We start from the raw sequence: 18898 nt of genomic DNA, 5'->3' as shown, positions 1-18898 counted from the left end.
CTTGACAACTTATCGAAACACATTAATCTATATAACTCTCACATCTAGCCCACCTTTCCCACCAAATATCTACAGGCCCCAGATTCAAGTGCCAGATATGTGGGCAACGGGACATGCAAAAAGTTTCCATGAAACAATGTGGATTGACTGTTATTTGGTTGGTTGGAAAGTGCTTGATGGACCGTTATTTCAGCTACATGATCTGCCTAACAACTTTGATAACTTTGTCTATTTATAGACCAATGGAATACACCACCCAAATTTAGAAGTCTTTGCTTTGAAACATCAAAATCTCCTTCCTAGTACTCTCCTTCCTCAGACATAAAATCTCACAAACAAAAAAGGTCATGATCTCTGTTCGGTTCATCCCTCCAAGGTCATCATCTTTCATCTCACCAACCTGTAGGCACTTGATTTCATTTCATTTTAGACCCATTTCAATTTCAACAATATAGATTAAAAAAGAAAGAAAAGAAAGATAAGATAAACGTCATTGTCAGTATTATTTCATTTCCCTGTGTTTGGATCCAATGGCGAAGCGATCATTTACACGTTATGTCGAACAAGAGCTGGGAAAATTCCCACACTTCCTGGTCTGTGCTGTGCTCGAATGGGTGTTAATAACTCTGCTATTCATTTATGGATTTCTTGTGTTTGTTGCAAATGAATTCGCCAGGTACTTTGAATTGCCAATGCCTTGCTTGCTTTGCACGAGAATCGATCATCTGCTTGTGAATAGAAAACCTGATTCATACTACAATGATTCAATATGTGAAGGTCACAAGAAGGAGGTTTCGTATTTGGCATATTGCCACGACCACAACAGACTGGCTGATATAAGAAAGATGTGTGAAGGGTGCCTTTTTTCGTTTGCAACTGGGAAGCATTCTGATCGCGATACATATAAGTCTCTAGTTGGGATTTTGCATAAGGATCTTGAGGGCTTTGTTGAGGATATTAACCCAATTCATCTCAGTTTGCCTACTCTAAAGAAGGATGATACTTTGGAGGTTGAGAAGAATGGCATTAATTGTTGTTCTTGTTGTGCTGAGCCATTGAAGGTGAAATCATCTTATTCAAAAGGAAAAGTTTCTGGTGCATATTCACAAGCTCCTGCTCCTTCACCTCGAGCATCGTTTGTGACATTGAAAAATGAGGAATCTTGCAATTTGGATTTGCCTCACATCCGATACACAGAACTCAAATTTATGTCTGGCAATGACTCACCTCCGGAGGATGAGGATGGCCTTAGTGCAACTAATTCTGATATTCAATGTGAGTTTGGATCTAAATTTTTGTTATTTTTCTTTATGAACTCATAAACTGATTTCTAAAAACAGAACTCTTCATACTTTTGAGTAATTTTAAGTCTGCGAGAAATCTTAGGTAATTAGATATAACCCAGAACAATATGCCAGTTATAGTTCAATCATTTAGGAATTGTTTATTGATATTGTAATTATTCTCAGTTGCTTTTGATTTGCTTTAGCTTGATTATACTCCTTTTTTCTTTACTGTTTGCAATGCTTCTTGCTTTGCTTGAAAGTCTTGTACCTCTAGCCTGTCATCTGTACTTTCTTGCTTTGCATTTGAAGTTTTCATTATTTTCCCCCTAAAATAAAAAATCCAAAATGCCGATTACAATCCAATATATTTTTGTAATCATCTCATTGATTTAGTGTCTGGATTTTGTATTTCCAGTTAGGGAAGATGTCAAAGCTGCTACAGTGCCATTATTGTCAGAAACTGTGGATTTGAATGATGATGCCTCTAAGACTTCTAACTTTGATAGAGGGAACAAGTTTTTTGGGATCTCACTAACAGATTCACCTGCTAATAGTCCTAGGTGGGCTCCTAAGATTACAAGGAAATCGTCACTTTCAAAATTAGCATTTGCTTCGGAGTCTGTTGAGGGTAAACTGCCAAATGAAGCTGAAAGTGATTCCATTTTGCATTATTTGACGAAACAGGTTCACTTGGATCGCAAGTCACTGGTGGCTTTGTACATGGAACTGGATGAGGAAAGAAATGCTTCAGCTGTTGCAGCTAACAATGCAATGGCCATGATTACCCGGTTACAAGCAGAAAAGGCAGCTGTTCAGATGGAAGCCTTGCAGTATCAGAGAATGATGGAGGAGCAGGCAGAGTACGAAGAAGAAGCCCTAAAAGCAACCAATGAGTTGCTTGCCAAGAGAGAGGAAGAGATCAAGATTTTAGAGGCTGAACTTGAGGTATTTAGACAAAAATATGGATGTTTAAGTGAAGATGATTTCAGGCGATGTGAAATTGGGGCTGCTGAGGATTACCGAGAGTATACATCTTACTCACCTGATGGTGCAAAATCTGAAAGTGACAGCTTTAATGTTGGTGTCAATGAAGGGGATATTAATGGAGAAAATAGGCAAAATAATTATCTAGCCTTGTCAACTCAGGAGGCAAATGGAGGGGGTACCCTAAGTGCAGCATTGAAAGATTTTAAAGCGGAGAGAACCAATTCTCTGGGATGGTTCAAAAAACCAGACAGGAGAAATCACTTGTCATCAGAAAAAATTCATTTCTCACAGTCGGGCAGTGATGGATTTGAGCATACAAATGATAAGACAGGTAACATACATACAGAAAAATCAATATATGTACAATATGAGCATGTTATAAGCGTATTGATGATTGGATAGGTAACATACAAAAATCCATATACATCAACAAAGGCATGTCTGTAATAATATTTTGCATTTACAATGTCACCATCAGATGATCAGTTAGTCTTTCTGATTTTGCAGGAAAGCAAAGGAAAGCTATCCTATCAAGAGAATTGTCTCTTCTTAGTAACAGGGTGAAGGCCCTTAAAGCAGATGGTGGATTCATAGAGAATGCTGCTCAGAAACTTGGAAAAGAGAGTGAAGGAACAAAACTTTTGACAGAGATTTATCAAAATCTGTGGAAGCTTCGTCAGATTGTGATAATGCCCCCTGAGGAGAATGATGCATGATTGTAATCATAATCTTTTTTATGGTAAATGCAATTTAATCTGAATTAATTGTGCTTAGTTGACATGATATGTGTGATGGGTCAAGATTCTATAGCTATCCGCTGAGATGTAAAACAAAATAATGAATGCAGATAGGATGGCCAGTCTCTTTATTCAGAGTTGATTAATAGGACTAATAGTAGGTTTTGGGAATCGAAAATCGATCCTAACATTTTTGAAACTTGTGTAGTTTTGCTAATGGCTAAGAAGTAGTAGGAAGCCTGGTGCTGGCCCCTATTACTACTACTGGTTGTACATGTAGTTTTGCTAATGGCTAAAAAGTAGTTTTCTTTTTCCTCATATTTATGCGACAAATCTGAGTCAATTTGGGTACTTATTGAAGGCCTTGTTTCCATTACATGTGAACACTATATATTTCTTATTACTAGGTGAGCATATTGAACTAGCCAACTCTGTCATCATGGATGGTTAGAAGCACTTGTCTGTGTAAAGTATTGTTTGAAGTACATCTGACTTATTGACTACACAACTGTATCCACAATAATTTGATTAGTTGATTGGCCTCCTCCTGATACCATCCAATACTTCTAGACACAGTCACCATAACACAATGGACATGTCACCCATGTTAAAAAGTGCCCACTACATTGCATGGTGGTGAATATGGCTTCAAGGTACTGAATGGTACCTGGAGAAATCCAGATCCTAGGATGAATTTCTTTTATAACAGAGATTGGAAATTTTTTTAGCCTTTTAGGTTTGTGTCAGTCCTCACAAGATTGAATTACTGAAGGTTGAAGATATTTGGTTAAACTTTACAGTGGCTCCATGGTCATAGAAGTTCTTTCCTGAGCATGAGTTTATGGTGTTAACCTAAGCATAACATGGGATTTGCAGAAACATAATACCCTTCTACCATATGAAGCACTTCCATTATCTCTAATTTTCATTCATCATCTAATATCTGAAGATTAACAGAGTAAAGCTTGTGTCAGCTATGTAGTTAATCAGCCATAAACGTCAAAAGTCGTACAGAAGGATACTAACCTCACAAAATGATGATATAAGAAAGTACTTACTAACCATACCAAATGTGTATTACTAAGATTCAGGATATTGCTCCTTGTAGTTTCACCTGCGATGGTGTGTATGCTCTCATAAATGTGTTTGCACTTTCCCCATACATACTGAACTAGCAGTTCTTAAACCAAATTAATCAATATATAAATTTTTATAAGATTGTATTTTTGGTTGCAGTTTCTTTTATTCTTAGGATGTATATACTTTTCCTGCATGCTGGAAAGGTATTTTTATTTTAACTTTGAGGCCTCAAGAAGCTCTTGGTCTTGCTACCTTCTTCTCTTGGGGTAAGTAGGGCTTTCTAAAAAGATAAATGGAATAGTACATAAACGGATTTTCTGTCAGAATTCATGGGCTTGAAGTCTCAGTTAAATTGATTAGTACAGATCCTCCATGTTAAGCGGTAACTTGCTGAAGAACCATAAATACTTGTTTGCATTATATCATTTAATCTGTGCCACGCTTCTTACTACTAAAACACCCAATAATATTTGTCACTTTTATTGCATCATCTGGAATTTCATCAGTAGTTTGATGTTGTCTTATTGCCTTGTCTTTTAGCATTTAACTCTGGGATGCAACAACACAAAATTTACTTAACAAAATAGGAACACCACTCAATTATTTAAATCATTCGGCAGTCTTCTCTATTCCGTTGTGGCTATTGGTTCATGTCCTTAACAAATCTTTATCTGAGAACTGCTTCAGTTTAGCCTGATCTTAAGAAAAGGGAGATCAGGCTTTGGAAGTTTAATTTGGAGTGATTTTAGTATGTATCTTATTAGATATCCATCTATATACCTATTTCAGCACAAATAATTCCTTTCTGCCATTCCTTAGTGCTTCAATCTATTCTATTGCATATGTAGGAACATCTTAAACAGAGCGAAGAGTATCACATTTCCAATAATCTTTCAAAAAATTTGAAAAAAAATTAAGGTGGTATATAAGCACCCAAGAAACTAAACAATTTAAAAGTGAAGAGAAGACAGATTAAATGAAACAATCAGTAATCAGCATAAGTGACGATACAATTTAAACAGCATCATTCCATGAAACCTATAAGTATCTCATGCAATTTGGTAATTTCAAGTGTGCCTCTTATTTTCATTTAGGTGCTGCAATCCAGGTAATGAAATTAAATAGAATAGCATTAATTCTGATTAAATGTTACAAGTTTGTTTGTTGTTTTGGTTTTATGTAATGCCTGTTTTGGTTATCATTATATTGTCCAGTTTTACTTTATTAAAGGGAAATAAGAAAGGAAGAAATTTTTTTTGACTAAATGTTGTGCAGGTGAAAGCATTGACATTGCACTGTCATTGGTGTCAACGGCAACTCTTCACCTGAATGCACCTACAGCTTTGATCTAGTGGGAGTCAACTTGATTGGGTTGGCAGAAAATGGTTGCCGTGCTTTAAGGTTATATATCATGCACCTACCTGGAAATCAAATGATGAAACTATAATCAACTGTAAATTATGTTGACTAAAATTTATGTACTTCAATTACAAGGGTGCTGGGAGATTGTTGGTGATGTCAGGGTCCATAGGAGAGACAAAGATCTTCATAGCTGATGAGTGAATCCCAAAATGTGGAGAGCTAGAGTGCTTTCTGAACCCTCCATAAAATTTGAATAGCTCAAATTATAATTGTTTCTTCCATCAGAGTTGTTGCTTCATGTAAGGATCCAAATCTTTTGGTTTAGGGTAAGTGTTTTCATTAGAGAACAGGACTAATGCTTAATGTTATCTTGCAACATCATTATGGACTATTAACACTTTTGAACATTTTGCTCGTCGATAGTGCATGTACATCCATAATTCTTGCAAAAATATAGGAGGCTAGAACCAGCCCAAGAAGAGGCTTGATAAATGAAATGAAACCATACATGATCTTCAGTCTGTAAGAGTGATTGTCTCTTACTAACGAAGGATTATGTCTGGCTTCATCTCTGGTGTATCACTATCAAGCCTCTTCAATAGCTACTCTTGGCGCTTATTTGTCTCTGGTTTGAACATTTTTTAAAACAATTATGTATTGGTAAATTTCACTAAATCCTTCTATCTTTTTGCTCTTTCTGCAAGCCATTTTTAACAGCTGGGGGTATATGGTCTTGCTATTTCTTGTGATAGACCATTTATCATTATTGTTTACATTTCCAAACCAAGACTATCAAATAGCAGCGTGGGTTATAAATCAACTTGAACCTATGAAACTTTCCTACTTTTTCAAATTACTCATTACAATTCTAAACTGCAAATTAGAGCAGGGGCCGTATTAGATTGGCTACAAAGAGAAAAAGTGTCCTCTTAATGGGACACACTTTCATAAATGTTTCTTTGCAAATTTGTCAATCTTGCACTTGGAAAGAATTTTATTTCAAAGAAAAAATGTTCACTAACTTTAAATGAATAAAGGACACATTTCATGCATCTTAATTCAACTGGAACAATAGCAGAAAAATAGCAAAAACTAGAATAATTTTTCTAAGAATACATGTCACAAGAATGCCGTATGAACTGGGAAATTGTCTTCTGGTTCCCTTCGACATGAATGATATGAAACTTCTATCCAACCTGGATTAACCAAGAACTTTTTCTGCTCTGCCCACTTAGCCTCCTTCGTTTCCATGTCCAACATCACCATATGTGTTACTGCTGGACCAAGTTCCAAGCTGCACATTGCTCCTTAACTCCTTTGCCATAATCCAGAAAGGCACTTCCTCCGGTGGATACCCCATAAACCAACTTGTGCTGAAAAATAAAACACACCCAGCTAGCACCTTAAGTCGAATCATTTTGAATATTAACCTTGCATCTCCATGAGCAAGATTAACTTCAAGCTCTGGATGAAGAAACTGTCTGTAAACTCTTTGAAGACCTTCAAGAATTCTGGCGAGCATCCCATTAGCCTCATTTTCATCAATCTTCCTCTCTGCAAAAGACTTATAGTTGTCATCCTTTGTACTCCTTGAAGAAAAGTACCGATATGCATGAATGTTTATCAAATTTTCTTGATGATTTGGCCACATGTCTCTGTTGTCATCAACTATAAGAACCATATTTTCATGCCCCACCACCTCATCAAGGCTCTTTTTCTCACAACCAGGCCTTTCATCCCTCGTGATTATCCTAGAAGCAAAGTAATCCCCATCTGGGTCTAGCAAACGAGCAACCCTCAGGGCATAGAATCGGTTTGCATTAGTGTAAATGTGCATCTCAAACATGTCATTAGCCGCTTTCAGAAACTGCTTAACAAAGGGTCTCAGTTTCACCAACAGTTGGAACTTTTTGTCTTGGTACGCAAAAAGTGTACCTTTGCCACTTCAACAACTTCAGCCTCCTCAAGCAAATATTTCTCTTCCGAACTAAACTTTTTACTTCTTGTTGACTCCATCAATGTGAGGTCCAAATCAAGAACCAGAATAAGCTTTTTATTACGAAGCAAATGATGGGTTTTCCAGTCACGTTCCAATTTGATAACATTGTTACGATATTCATCAAGTTTGCGTCTTTTGATGTTTTGTTGGTGTGAATCAGAATCAGTTCCCAAGTGTTCGCTTTCAAGACCATCTTCAGGCTTAGAACGTAAACGTAGTCGAAGCTTCATCCTTAGTTTGCTCTGAGACTCTCAGAGAGAGATCGATGCTGGGCTAGCAAATAAAAAATGGGGTTCTTATAGTGTGAGAGAGAGAGAGATTGAAAGGAAACTAGGAAAAAGTTGAGAGTGGGAAGAGTATTATGGATTCTTGAGAGCCAAGTTTATCAAAGCAAAGCAACGGCTATTGTATAGATTGATTTATTTTTTATTAAGTCGGTGCTGCTTTCAATTACCGAGTCCAAGTAGTAATAGGACTTGCCACTATCATATGGTGAAAACCTAAACCCAATATTAGTGTGAAAAAAGAAAAAGAAAAAAAAGAAGCCGACTTATGCTCTAGTGTGAATATATATATATATATATATATATATATATATATATATATATATATATATAGAGAGAGAGAGAGAGAGAGAGAGAGAGAGAGAGAGAGAGAGAGAGAGAGAGAGAGAGAGTTTTTCTCAATCAACACCACAACTTTGGTTATTGTTTTTGGGAAATTATTGTATATTCTTGGAGTACCATAAATGCATACTCCATCTTCTCACATAAATAGTAAGTCCCACTAATTGGGTACCATAAATTATTGGATTCCACCATGAATTTAATTAGTGGGACCCACCATTCATGTGAGAGGGGAATACGTATTTATGATACTCCGGGAATACCTAATAATTTTCCATCATATTTTGAGTTGAGGTGGCACTTATGGAATCCCTCATCATGGTATATTGACAAAATAACTTAAATTCAAGTGATATGTAATATTAAGGGTACATATTTAAATTTTGAAATTTTAAGTGGAAAAATCAAAATTATCCTAAATTTTAAGAATGCAATTTACACTTTAGTTCAAAATATAATTAAATGCTATGAATTTGTCGCAGTGTGCCTCGTTTGTTTTAAGCAACATTTTATTTTCGTTCTCTATATGAATTAGTTGTAGGCCCACACAAAGCATGGGACACTAGCAATTTTGTTAAGTAAAAAGTTTGGTGCTTCTTTCATTCATCAAAGAATTGATACTGAACTTAATATCATAAATTTACAATTTTCTTATCCCTTTATAAATAAATAAATAAAAACCCTCAATTGGTCTTCAAATTCAAATTATATTATAAGAAATACTAAAATTGTGTATTCACTCAAAAACTAAAATACGAATATTAGCTAAGGAGAGAAAATAGAACATAAAGAAAGATAATACCACAAATCATTAAATATAATATTAAAAACAAAAATATTACATTTTATCAGCTACATTTTTTAATAAATTTGAATTTAAAATAGGTACTCTAATCCAAAACTTATTTTTTCTCATTCTTAAGTAAGTACATTGAAATAGACAAAAGTGGACCAAATAGACTAAAATGGACTGAACAAACCAAATGGACTGAATAAGTCAAAAACAGACTGAACTGAACTAAAGTGGAGTCGTGGATCTAATGGACCGCATTAGACTAAACTAGACCAAATTAGTTTAAATAGACTGAATTAGACCAAAGTGGACCAAATCATAGGCCACATCAACTTTTTTATTTATTGATTTGTTCCTCTAATTTTTTTTTTAAAAATATATTAACCAATGGACTCTACACATTCATCTTGGACGGTTTTTTTTTTTCTTTTTCTAATAATATCTTGGATGATTTTAACTTTATATATACTTTGCCTTTAATAATTTATCTACTTTAATTTAGAAAGAACTCATTCCACACTTTTCTTTTTCTTCATTACTTTTACTTCAATTCATTAATTTTAATGTTTTAAATATTATAAAAAATTAAAGGAAGAAGTTAGAGGTTGATGCAGAGTGATTTTAGTTGAGTTTAGCCAAACTTCTGTTGAAATGCGGTTTTAGTGAGGCTAATGCTATTGCTCTAAGTTCTTAATAAATAAGGATTAAAACGTCCATTGCCTCTAAACTCGTGTATATGTGAGTCGCGAGCTACCAATGCAATGTATTTTGATCTCAAAAAATATAAAAATAAGAACTCTAAAGCATTTTGTAAATGGCTACTAGAAAAATCATTTACTTTTGGTTTATAATGGATAAGTGTTCAAGAAATTGCAAATAATGCTTGATTTTATCTTGCAACATCATTGTGGAGAAAAGGAAAGAAGCAGCTCTAGAAGAGGCTTGACAATTGAAATGAAGCCATACATGATCTTCAGTCTGTAAGAGGGTTATCCCTTACAAACAAAGGAATATGTTTGGCTTCATCTCTGGTATATCTCACTATCAAGCCCCTTCAACAACTATTCCTCTCCTCTACTGGGTTAGAACATATTTAAAACAATTATGTAAGTTTCACAAATAGTTCTCTTATTTTTGCTTCTTTTTTGTGATAGACTAAGTTCACGAAATTTGCTGAACCAAGACTATCAAATAGCAGCACAGGTTATACATCAATTTGAACTTATGGCTGGGTTAGAACATAATTTAAAACAATTATTTAAGTTTCACAAATAGTTCTCTTATTTTTGCTTCTTTTTTGTGACAGACTATTATAGTTTACGAAATTTGCTGAACCAAGACTATCAAATAGCAGCACAGGTTATACATCAATTTGAACTTATGGAAAATTTATTCATTATGACCTAATTAATTATAAATTTAAATTGCAAAATTAGAGCACCTGTACAATATTGCAAAATTAGAGCAGTCTTGGTGATACATCAGGGCATGTAAGGATTAGCTAGAAAGAGGAAAATTGTCCTCTCAATGGGACACACTTTAATACATGTTTCCTTTCAAATCTGTCATTTATTTACATAGCAAGAATGTCATATCACAGATAAAAAAATAAAAAATATTCACTAAAATTGATGAATGCATTTTAATTCAAAATTAAGGAACAACAACATAGTTTTTATATTAACAAAAAAATAGCAACTAGAATAAGTCTTTAAAGAATTCAAATCAGAATGTATCAACTGGGAAATTGCCTTCTGGTTCCCTTTGAAATGAATGATAAGCTGCTTGTATCCAAGTTGGGTGAACCAAGAACTTCTTTTTCTGCTCTGCCCACTGAGCCTCCTCTGTTTCAATGTTCACTGTCACTACATGTGTCACTGCTGGACCGAGTTCCACAGTGCACATTGCTCCTAATTCCTCTGCCATGCCCCAGATATGTGATTCCTCCGGTGGCCCCGAAATCAATTCACTGAAAAATAAAACACACCCACCTAGCACCTGAAGTCGAATCAGTTTGAGTGCAAACCTTGCATCTCTATGAGCAAGATCAACTTCAAGCTTTGGATGGAAAAACAGTTCATGAATTCTTCGAAGAACATCAAGAATTCTCGCAAGCGGCCCATTAGTCTCACTTTCATCAATCTTCTTCTCTGCCAGAGACTTGTATCTGTCATCCCTTGCTCTCCAAAAACTTGAAGCAAAATACTCATATTTCTGAATGTTTATCAAATTTGCTTGATGCTTAGGCCACATGTTTCTGTTATCATCAACTATAAGAACCACATTTTCGTGCCCCAACACCTCATCAAGGCACTTTTTATCACAACCAGGCCTTTCATCCCTTGTGATTATTCTAGAAAGAAAGTAATCCCCATCTGGGTCTAGCAAACGAGCAACCTTCAAGGCATAGACTCGACACGCCCGAGTGTATATGTACATCTCAAACATGTCATTAGCCTCTTTCAGGAACTTCTTAACAAAGGGTCTCAGTTTCACCAACAATGGGGGTTCAACTTCAAACTTAAAAAGACTACCTTTGCCACCAGAACTTGATGTGCAATCTTGATCACCATCAGCCTCGGACTCAAGCAAATAATTCTCTTCCGAAGTTAACTTTTTAATTGCTCTTGCCTCGATTAAAGTCTGGTCCAAATCTAGAACAAGAATAAGTTTTTTCTTACGCAACAAATCATTGGTTTTCCAGTCACGCATCAGAGCAACTTGATCAACAACATCGTCATCATCATCATCATCCAAGAACGCTTGCTCTATGGGACTGGGGTGCTCAAGTTTGCGCCTTTTGACGTTTTCCTCACAGAATGTGTCATTGATATACACGACAAGACCCTCATCGGCCTTAGAAGATGAACGTAGTCGACGCTTCATCCTTAATTCTGGGCTGGCAAATCAAGAACTGGGTTCTTGATTGAAGAGAGCGTTTGTTTGTTTGAGAGGAAAGTTTTGGCTTTTTTTCTTGAAAGGGTTTGAGAGGAATTCTTGAAGAAGATTAATGGGTTTGATTTGAGGATAAGCAAATATATTAAGGAAACTCAAAGTACTCCGAGTGAAAAGTGGATTCCTGCGAGCCAAGCAAGCTGATCAAAAAGCAAACGGCTTGACGGCTTGGGAAATCAATATTTGACATGTGGAATATCAAATAAATTTTACCCTGTCGCCGACTTCGCCCAATTTGTGGCAAATAAAAAGTTTTTTTTCATTTTTAATCAGATTAGCAATGAATTAGTTGAGTTTCTTGAGGAAAAAAAAGTTTTAGGAAAATGAATGACATATTAGGAGCTTAGATATATTAAATTAAGTCTCTTTTTTATTAAATAGAGACGTGATTCAAATAAATAACTCCATAAAATAAAATAAACCAACTAATAAATAAACTCCACACTCAGTGTAGGCGGGCTAGATTTAATTTGAAACCTCCATACTAAGAGCGCATATTTGAGTAATATTTTATATATTATATTTTAAATATCAATTAAATAATATTTATATAATTATTGATTAATTTTTTGTATTGAGATATTGCTAAAAACATTTCTTTTCAATTAATAATAGCTAATCCACGTAAAATTCTTGTGACATAATCGATCTTAAGTAAAATTTTGTCAATTTTAATTTTGAAAAACTTATTTCTTCAAAAATATTGTAACTGCAACTGTTTGGAAAAAAGAATCATCTTGCACTCGTTTACATCTTCTATATTATATCAATATCTACAATTGATACAAAATATTCATATTTTAAAAAATGACTACATTTTAAAACATGAAAATGGATGTAAAAAACACACTACATTTTAATTTTGAAAAACTTATTTCTTCAAAAATATTGTAATTGCAACTGTTTGGAAAAAAGAATCATCTTGCACTCGTTTACATCTTCTATATTATATCAATATCTACAATTGATACAAAATATTCATATTTTAAAAAATGACCACATTTTAAAACATGAAAATGGATGTAAAAAACACACTATTAGAATACCATTGCCTTAGAATTTATGTACTTCTATTGCAGGGGTGCTAGGAGATAGTTGATGGTGTCAAGGAAAGTAGAAAAAGAAAGAAGACGGTGATTCGAGTAATAATTGTTTCTACCATAAGACTTAGGGCATCATGTAAGGATCCAAATCTTTTGTTTTATAATGGATAAGTGTTTTGACTTTTAGAGTGAAAGAAGACTAATGCTTAGGCTTGTTTGGTTGGAGCAATTTTAGGGAAGATGGAAAGGTGGGTGGGGGGAGAGAGAGAGAGAGAATTATATTTTTGTATATTTGGCTAGAGGAGAAAATGTGAGGAAAAATTGTTAGTGTCCAGGTGTTTTCCCCTTAGGTCCACCAAACAACAATCTCCAAAAATCATGAAGAAAAATGAAGAGAAAAGGGGGGTAAATGGTTGGGGTGTTTTGGATGAAAATGTCCCCTTGTACAAGGTTCTTGTTTTTTTAATGAAGTTCCCAATTCATACACATTTTTTTAATAAAAGTATAATTGTTATTCTTTTTTTTTATCTAATAGCTACATGAAAATAAATTTATACAAACTACATTTTCATTTTCTCATTTTTCTTCTCAATCAAATAAAAAAAATTTTCATCCCTCCTCATTTCCACCCTAAACGAATACCATGAGGGGAAACTAAAATATTTTCTATCCCATTTTTCCATCCCATTGTATTTTCTATTCTTCCACTTTTCCACCCCAACCAAACAATGCCTTAATGTCATCTTGCAACATCTTCATGGACTATTAAGGCTTATGTAATTTTGCTCATCAATAGTGCATTTACTATCCATTATGCTTGGCAAAGTATAGGAGGAAAGAAACAACTCTAGGGCTTGATAAAAACGAAGCCATACATGATCTTCAATCTGCAAGAGGGATTATCCCGTACTAACAGAGGATTGTCTGCCTTCACCTCTAGTGTATCACTATCAAGCCTCTCTGGCTCTTCAACAGCTACTCCTCTCTTCAACTTGTTCCCCATGCCTTGTTTTGGCGCTTATTAGTCTCTGATTCGAGCATGTTTTAAAACAATTATGTAAACTTAACTAAATCCTTGTCTCTATTTTGCTATTTCTGTTAGCCAGTTTTTAACTGTTGGAAATATATCGTTTTGCTTTTCTTGTGATAGACCATTATTGTTTATGAAATTAGCCGAACCACCAAATGTGCCTTATTAAGAAGCAAAGAGGTCAAGCCTTCTTGGCTATGGCTCTCTCTTCTCATGTCAGTTGAAAATCTTAAGGAGCATTTGGAAGGAGCAAACCACCTTCCCACGTATTTCAACTTTCAACCATAAAAACACAATTTATGAAGCCAAAGAATACATTGTTATTTGCTATTTCCTTCATCTTTTAAATACAAGACAGAACAGGAAGGCCCCTAAAACCTTATACCAGGTAATCCTATTTAACAAGAACAAGAGTACAAAGAAATAATGATTACAAAAATGATTTCTTTAATCTCCCCTCACCTAAACACCAACACTCCTCATGTAAGCCACATTCTACCAAACACACACACACACACACACACACACACAGGAAACAAGAAGAATTGCCAGTAATAGTACATGATGAACTTATGATGATTATAAAAAGTAGTCTGGAGTCCGGCGTGTGCTGTCAGGTTCAACCTGACGAGGTGCCGGGTCAAATTGAAGGAAATTTTGATCCATATTCTCTCCAATCTCGAGAATTGCAGCCATATTTCCACACCGATAGCAGTAGTTTGGAGCACTAAACACTGTAACCACATTCTTCTCCTAAAAAGGAAACAAAGAAAATACATAATGATTAACCTCAAGAAAAACTGATTTCAAATATGATTCTGCTTTCCTTTCACAAACCTGGCACCAATTATATCCTTCCATAACAAGCTGGTGAGCTCGGGAAATAAGAGTGAGCCCGTTATTGTGGTTGAACTGTGCAGCGATATCTTGTCCAAATGTGTACCCTGCACCCCGAGGAGATATTCCCCACCCACATCGGTCATCTGGGTCAGACCACAAGAGATCGCACATTGGACCCTCATGCGGAACCTACGCCCAAACAAAAATTAAAAATATATTATATTATATTATATATACAATTGAGAATATTAGATAAACAAGGGAGTAGGAATACTAAATTTTTGATTAATGGAAGGCTCACAGTGACCCGGAGGAAAGTGATGTATCATTGGAATCTGTTCAACTAAACTTTTTTTTTTATTTAAATAATTGTTCAAGTTAACTTTTGCCTGTGGCATCCCTCCAAGTTGATATACTTAATCTTCTTATAATGAAAAAAGGAGGAACTTTAAGTATCAAAATATCTTTAAAACTATTTTATTTCTAATAGAGGGAAGAGGCTACAGTGCAAATTAGATTACAAATTGCATGTAAATTGAGGCTGTTATGAACACATCAAGCCATTGTACACTTATGCTCTTCTACAGGTGATTTATGTGGTAACAACTGGTAACAGCAATGCGATAAGACATTCACTTGTAGTCAGAATCCAGTACAAAGACATTAGGAATAAAAATCAACATTTAATTATATGTTGTGGTAACACTTTGAACTACGAGATGGAAAACTGTAATTGTACCTCTTGTATCCGGTCCAGAGCACGGATGTTATCTAATGTATCTAATGAGGGGGACAGGCCACCATGCAAGCAGAAGATCTGCAACCACAAAAACAAATAAAAATGAATAAGATTGGGATAAAGCAAGCTTGTTAAATGAGATCATCTGAGGAAAATAAGGATAAGATTGCATTATAAAGTTCGAACCTGACTTTCAATTAAGGCTGTGAGTGGCAGATAATCAAAAACGTCAGTGAAATATTTCCAGACATTAGCATTTCCATATTTTCTCAAGCACTCATCATAAAAACCATACCTGGGAAAAAGAAACCACCAAGTTATTGATGCAAAACAGAATATGGCATTATGAAATTATAAACCAAGAGCCCTGAACACCTGTATGCTTCAATTTCATATTAAATTAGCAATTTAAACAACTTTGGCTTGCACTCTGATCTCTTTGTTTCTCCACCATTTTTTTGGTGTTTTCTTTTTCTTCTGAAAAAATAAATGGCTTACATTTTGTTAACAAATGAAGTTGAAAAAAACAATCTAACACATGTATAATAGCTCTCTGTGGGATGTAATTAATTCTATATTTATGTTTTAGGGTTAAAATTTTGGAAGTAGCTCTGTAAGCCAAATATGTAAATATTTAAAATGATCTTAAAAGTTTACTTATAGCGTTGCTAATTCCCTAAAATAAATTATCAAATATGTGTTGCATTAATATTGCTGAATCTGAGTACATCTTGTGCAGATTATGCAGTTGTATGAAAAAGATTGCCTACAGTGACAAAACTTAAACATAGTAGGTCACAGTTTCTAAAACATATACAAGGAAACTTTTGGATTGTACATGGCTGCATGTTGGCATTCACAAGCATGCAGATACAATGTTTTTACAGACAAAATTTCTATGCACTTTTTTAGAGTGAGAAAACTTGAAAAGAATAAGTTCTCACACTTGAGTTATTTGTCGACTCTCATGATTTCCTCTAAGAATAGTAATTCTATCCCTATAACGTACTTTCAGAGCCACTAGAAGCGAGACAGTCTCCACCGAGTAGTATCCTCGATCTGCAACCATTGAAGAAAATTGTAAAATACTAAAAATATTTTTTTGATCAGTAAAAACATGAAGTAAATAAAATTCTTAACAATATTGTATATCTAAATTTCAAAAAGAGATGTATAAACATAAATGGTCAACTAAAGTACATTTAGACAGTCAACTTCGCCTTTTCAGAGTGCAAAAGGTCTTGTTCTAGTTGCAACCAAATAGTCAAATAGAAATTTTGCAGCTGCAAGTAACCTATGGCTTCGACAGTAGCATGTTGAGTCAGGCTTATTTTAATAAACTGGCCTTGGGTTGGAAAAAAATAAAAAATAAAAAACACACACACACACACAATCTTTATCAGACTTATATGTTGGTATGCGGCCCAGATGCAAGTCTACTGTCCTCAAAAAACTCTTCTAATCTCTCCAGTGACAGATCTATCTTGCTCAAATTCTCACTCTTTTTCCTCCCTTTTTTTTTTTAATGATATGTAACCTCACCAAGGCAGGGTCCTTTGGACTTATCTTTTTCCTCCTGAATTCATCAAACAGGTCAAATTCAACAACATAGACAAAATAACTTCATCTTTGAGTTTTTTCCTCCCCAATTTTGTTGGCACTGCACATTCTTCAATATGGTAAGTGCTACTACTAAGATGTCTGTAATCTGTAAATAGCAAAACCTAAATACTCATATATAGTCATTCATTGCTAACTATGTATGAAAGTCTACAAATGAAATGCCTTCTCTCCATTACCAACTAACTTTCATATACTGACATTCTAGCTCGAAACTCTCATTCCCCTGAAAAAAAACAGTATTAAATCCCATATAGTCAAATCTTGTTTTACCCTAAAATCACTCCAGTCCACATCACTCCAACATAAACATCATAAACACATTCTTATCCCTTCCACATCCCCCCACCAATGACCAATCGTTTCACCCAAACACAATCTCCACCTATTAGCAACCTAAGAACCACAAACACTCCAAAATCCTGACATACCTGACAGACAGTCCTGTATGCATGTCCTCAATGCGTTGGGAGGTAAAAAAAAAAGAAATTTTTATTCAAAAATTCCTAGAAATAGACATAAAATATACCTTAAGAAGAAGGGGAGTTTGATATTCACTCTTTCTATAATGCTTTGTCTAATGCTGCCACTTTCCCTTGGAAAAGTATTTGGGGTGTGAAGGCAGTATGGGGGAAGATACTCACTTGTGACAATCTTAGTAAGTGACCTACTATAGTAATTGGTGCTACATGTGTTGATGTAGTGGGAAGGCGATGAATCACCTTTTGCTTCATTGCAAGGAGGCTTATCAGTTGTGAAGCTTTGTTATTCAATCTTTTGGGATCTACTGGATCCTATCAGAGAGGGTGATTGATCTTATACTTGGTTGGAGGAACCGGATGAATAAACATTCATCAAATATTTGGAATTGGGTTCCTTTAAGTTTGATGTGGACCATATGGCGAGAATGAAACAGGTGTACATTTGAGGAATTGGGTTCTTAGGCGTTTTGTTTGATAGATTCTATTCCATTGTTTCTATAGAGTCTCTGTCCTATAGAAAGTTACATTAACTGTCCTATCACCACCATTTCGCGTCCAAATTTTTCAAGAATTGACATGTCCCGGCATCAATATCTATGCTTTCTTAACCATAATGTCACAAAACGTCGCCATAAATTCAAATCCTATCATTCGCAACACAATTCTTCCATATCAAATTGCCACATTCTTGTTTCAAAGCTTTATTCTACACACACCCACATGCTCTATATATATAACTAAGCTAATCCAAAAACGAAATGGCAAAAAAGTAAGAAAATTTTTGGCAAAAAATACAGACCTACATAGTCGCCCATGAAGAGATAATTGGTATCGGGAGCATTGCCGCCGATCCGAAAGAGCTCGAGGAGGTCGTAGAACTGGCCGTGGATGTCGCCGCACACGGTGACGGGACACTTCACCGGCTGCACGTTCCATTCCTCCATTAAAATCGACCTCGCTTGCTCGCACAGCCCTTTCACCTCTGCTTCTGGCAGAGGCTTGCACTCCATTAACTGCTCGATCTGTCGCTCCAGATCGGACTGCAACGCTGCCATGGTTTTCGCTGAGTGGGTTTCGTGTTTCTGATGATTTCGATTGTGTGGTGATAAGTACTACTCAGCTCAGGTCATGGTTGCCAAGTTAGGGTTTGATTGGGCATCGAGGAGAGAGAGAGAGAGAAATGTGAACACAGTTTTTCAGAATTGAGGATTTTTTGAAGGGGTCCCTGGTTTTATGTGTATTTATGTTATTGGTATCAATATTTGGAGGAGTTTTTTTAAAAAAAAAATACAAATATGCCCTGGACAAATTGGGAAGGA

The 18898-nt window shown here is 35.2% G+C and overlaps 4 protein-coding genes across 4 annotated transcripts; 1 reads left to right on the top strand and 3 right to left on the bottom strand.

The window, feature by feature from the left end:
* The first annotated feature begins 516 nt into the window (after positions 1-516).
* Positions 517-5908, top strand: LOC142630539 (putative myosin-binding protein 5). Its single transcript, XM_075804529.1, has 5 exons — positions 517-1275; positions 1702-2604; positions 2781-3012; positions 5366-5491; positions 5585-5908. The coding sequence occupies exons 1-3, from the start codon at positions 531-533 to the stop codon at positions 2987-2989; spliced, it is 1857 nt and encodes a 618-aa protein (XP_075660644.1). The 5' UTR covers positions 517-530; the 3' UTR covers positions 2990-3012; positions 5366-5491; positions 5585-5908.
* A 775-nt stretch (positions 5909-6683) lies between these two features.
* LOC142632899 (RNA polymerase II C-terminal domain phosphatase-like 4) lies at positions 6684-7681 on the bottom strand. The gene is made up of 2 exons (XM_075807217.1): positions 7388-7681; positions 6684-7319 (listed from the first exon to the last, which is right to left on the bottom strand). The coding sequence occupies exons 1-2, from the start codon at positions 7679-7681 to the stop codon at positions 6684-6686; spliced, it is 930 nt and encodes a 309-aa protein (XP_075663332.1).
* Positions 7682-10595: 2914 nt separating this feature from the next.
* On the bottom strand, positions 10596-11756 carry LOC142632898 (RNA polymerase II C-terminal domain phosphatase-like 4). The gene has a single exon (XM_075807216.1). It carries the CDS (start codon positions 11754-11756, stop codon positions 10596-10598), a length of 1161 nt encoding a protein of 386 aa, XP_075663331.1.
* Positions 11757-14167: 2411 nt separating this feature from the next.
* LOC142632047 (serine/threonine-protein phosphatase PP2A-2 catalytic subunit-like) lies at positions 14168-18785 on the bottom strand. The gene is made up of 6 exons (XM_075806473.1): positions 18379-18785; positions 16422-16536; positions 15664-15772; positions 15478-15555; positions 14736-14927; positions 14168-14651 (listed from the first exon to the last, which is right to left on the bottom strand). Exons 1-6 carry the CDS (start codon positions 18632-18634, stop codon positions 14478-14480), a joined length of 924 nt encoding a protein of 307 aa, XP_075662588.1. The 5' UTR covers positions 18635-18785; the 3' UTR covers positions 14168-14477.
* Positions 18786-18898: the final 113 nt, after the last annotated feature.

The sequence above is a fragment of the Castanea sativa genome, chromosome 4, assembly GCF_040712315.1.
Source record: "Castanea sativa cultivar Marrone di Chiusa Pesio chromosome 4, ASM4071231v1".
Lineage (NCBI taxonomy): Eukaryota > Viridiplantae > Streptophyta > Magnoliopsida > Fagales > Fagaceae > Castanea > Castanea sativa.
This window is presented reverse-complemented; position numbering and strand designations above follow the sequence as displayed.

Coding starts and splice junctions, on each gene's coding strand:
- LOC142630539 (XM_075804529.1), top strand. CDS start 531: ATGGCGAAGCGATCATTTACACGTTATGTCGAACAAGAGCTGGGAAAA. Junction 1,276..1,701: donor AACTAATTCTGATATTCAAT/GTGAGTTTGGAT, acceptor TTGTATTTCCAG/TTAGGGAAGATGTCAAAGCT. Junction 2,605..2,780: donor GCATACAAATGATAAGACAG/GTAACATACATA, acceptor CTGATTTTGCAG/GAAAGCAAAGGAAAGCTATC.
- LOC142632899 (XM_075807217.1), bottom strand. CDS start 7,681: ATGAAGCTTCGACTACGTTTACGTTCTAAGCCTGAAGATGGTCTTGAA. Junction 7,320..7,387: donor AAGTTGTTGAAGTGGCAAAG/GTACACTTTTTG, acceptor TTTGTTAAGCAG/TTTCTGAAAGCGGCTAATGA.
- LOC142632898 (XM_075807216.1), bottom strand. CDS start 11,756: ATGAAGCGTCGACTACGTTCATCTTCTAAGGCCGATGAGGGTCTTGTC.
- LOC142632047 (XM_075806473.1), bottom strand. CDS start 18,634: ATGGCAGCGTTGCAGTCCGATCTGGAGCGACAGATCGAGCAGTTAATG. Junction 14,928..15,477: donor CTCTGGACCGGATACAAGAG/GTACAATTACAG, acceptor GTTTGGGCGTAG/GTTCCGCATGAGGGTCCAAT. Junction 14,652..14,735: donor AAGGATATAATTGGTGCCAG/GTTTGTGAAAGG, acceptor TTTCCTTTTTAG/GAGAAGAATGTGGTTACAGT.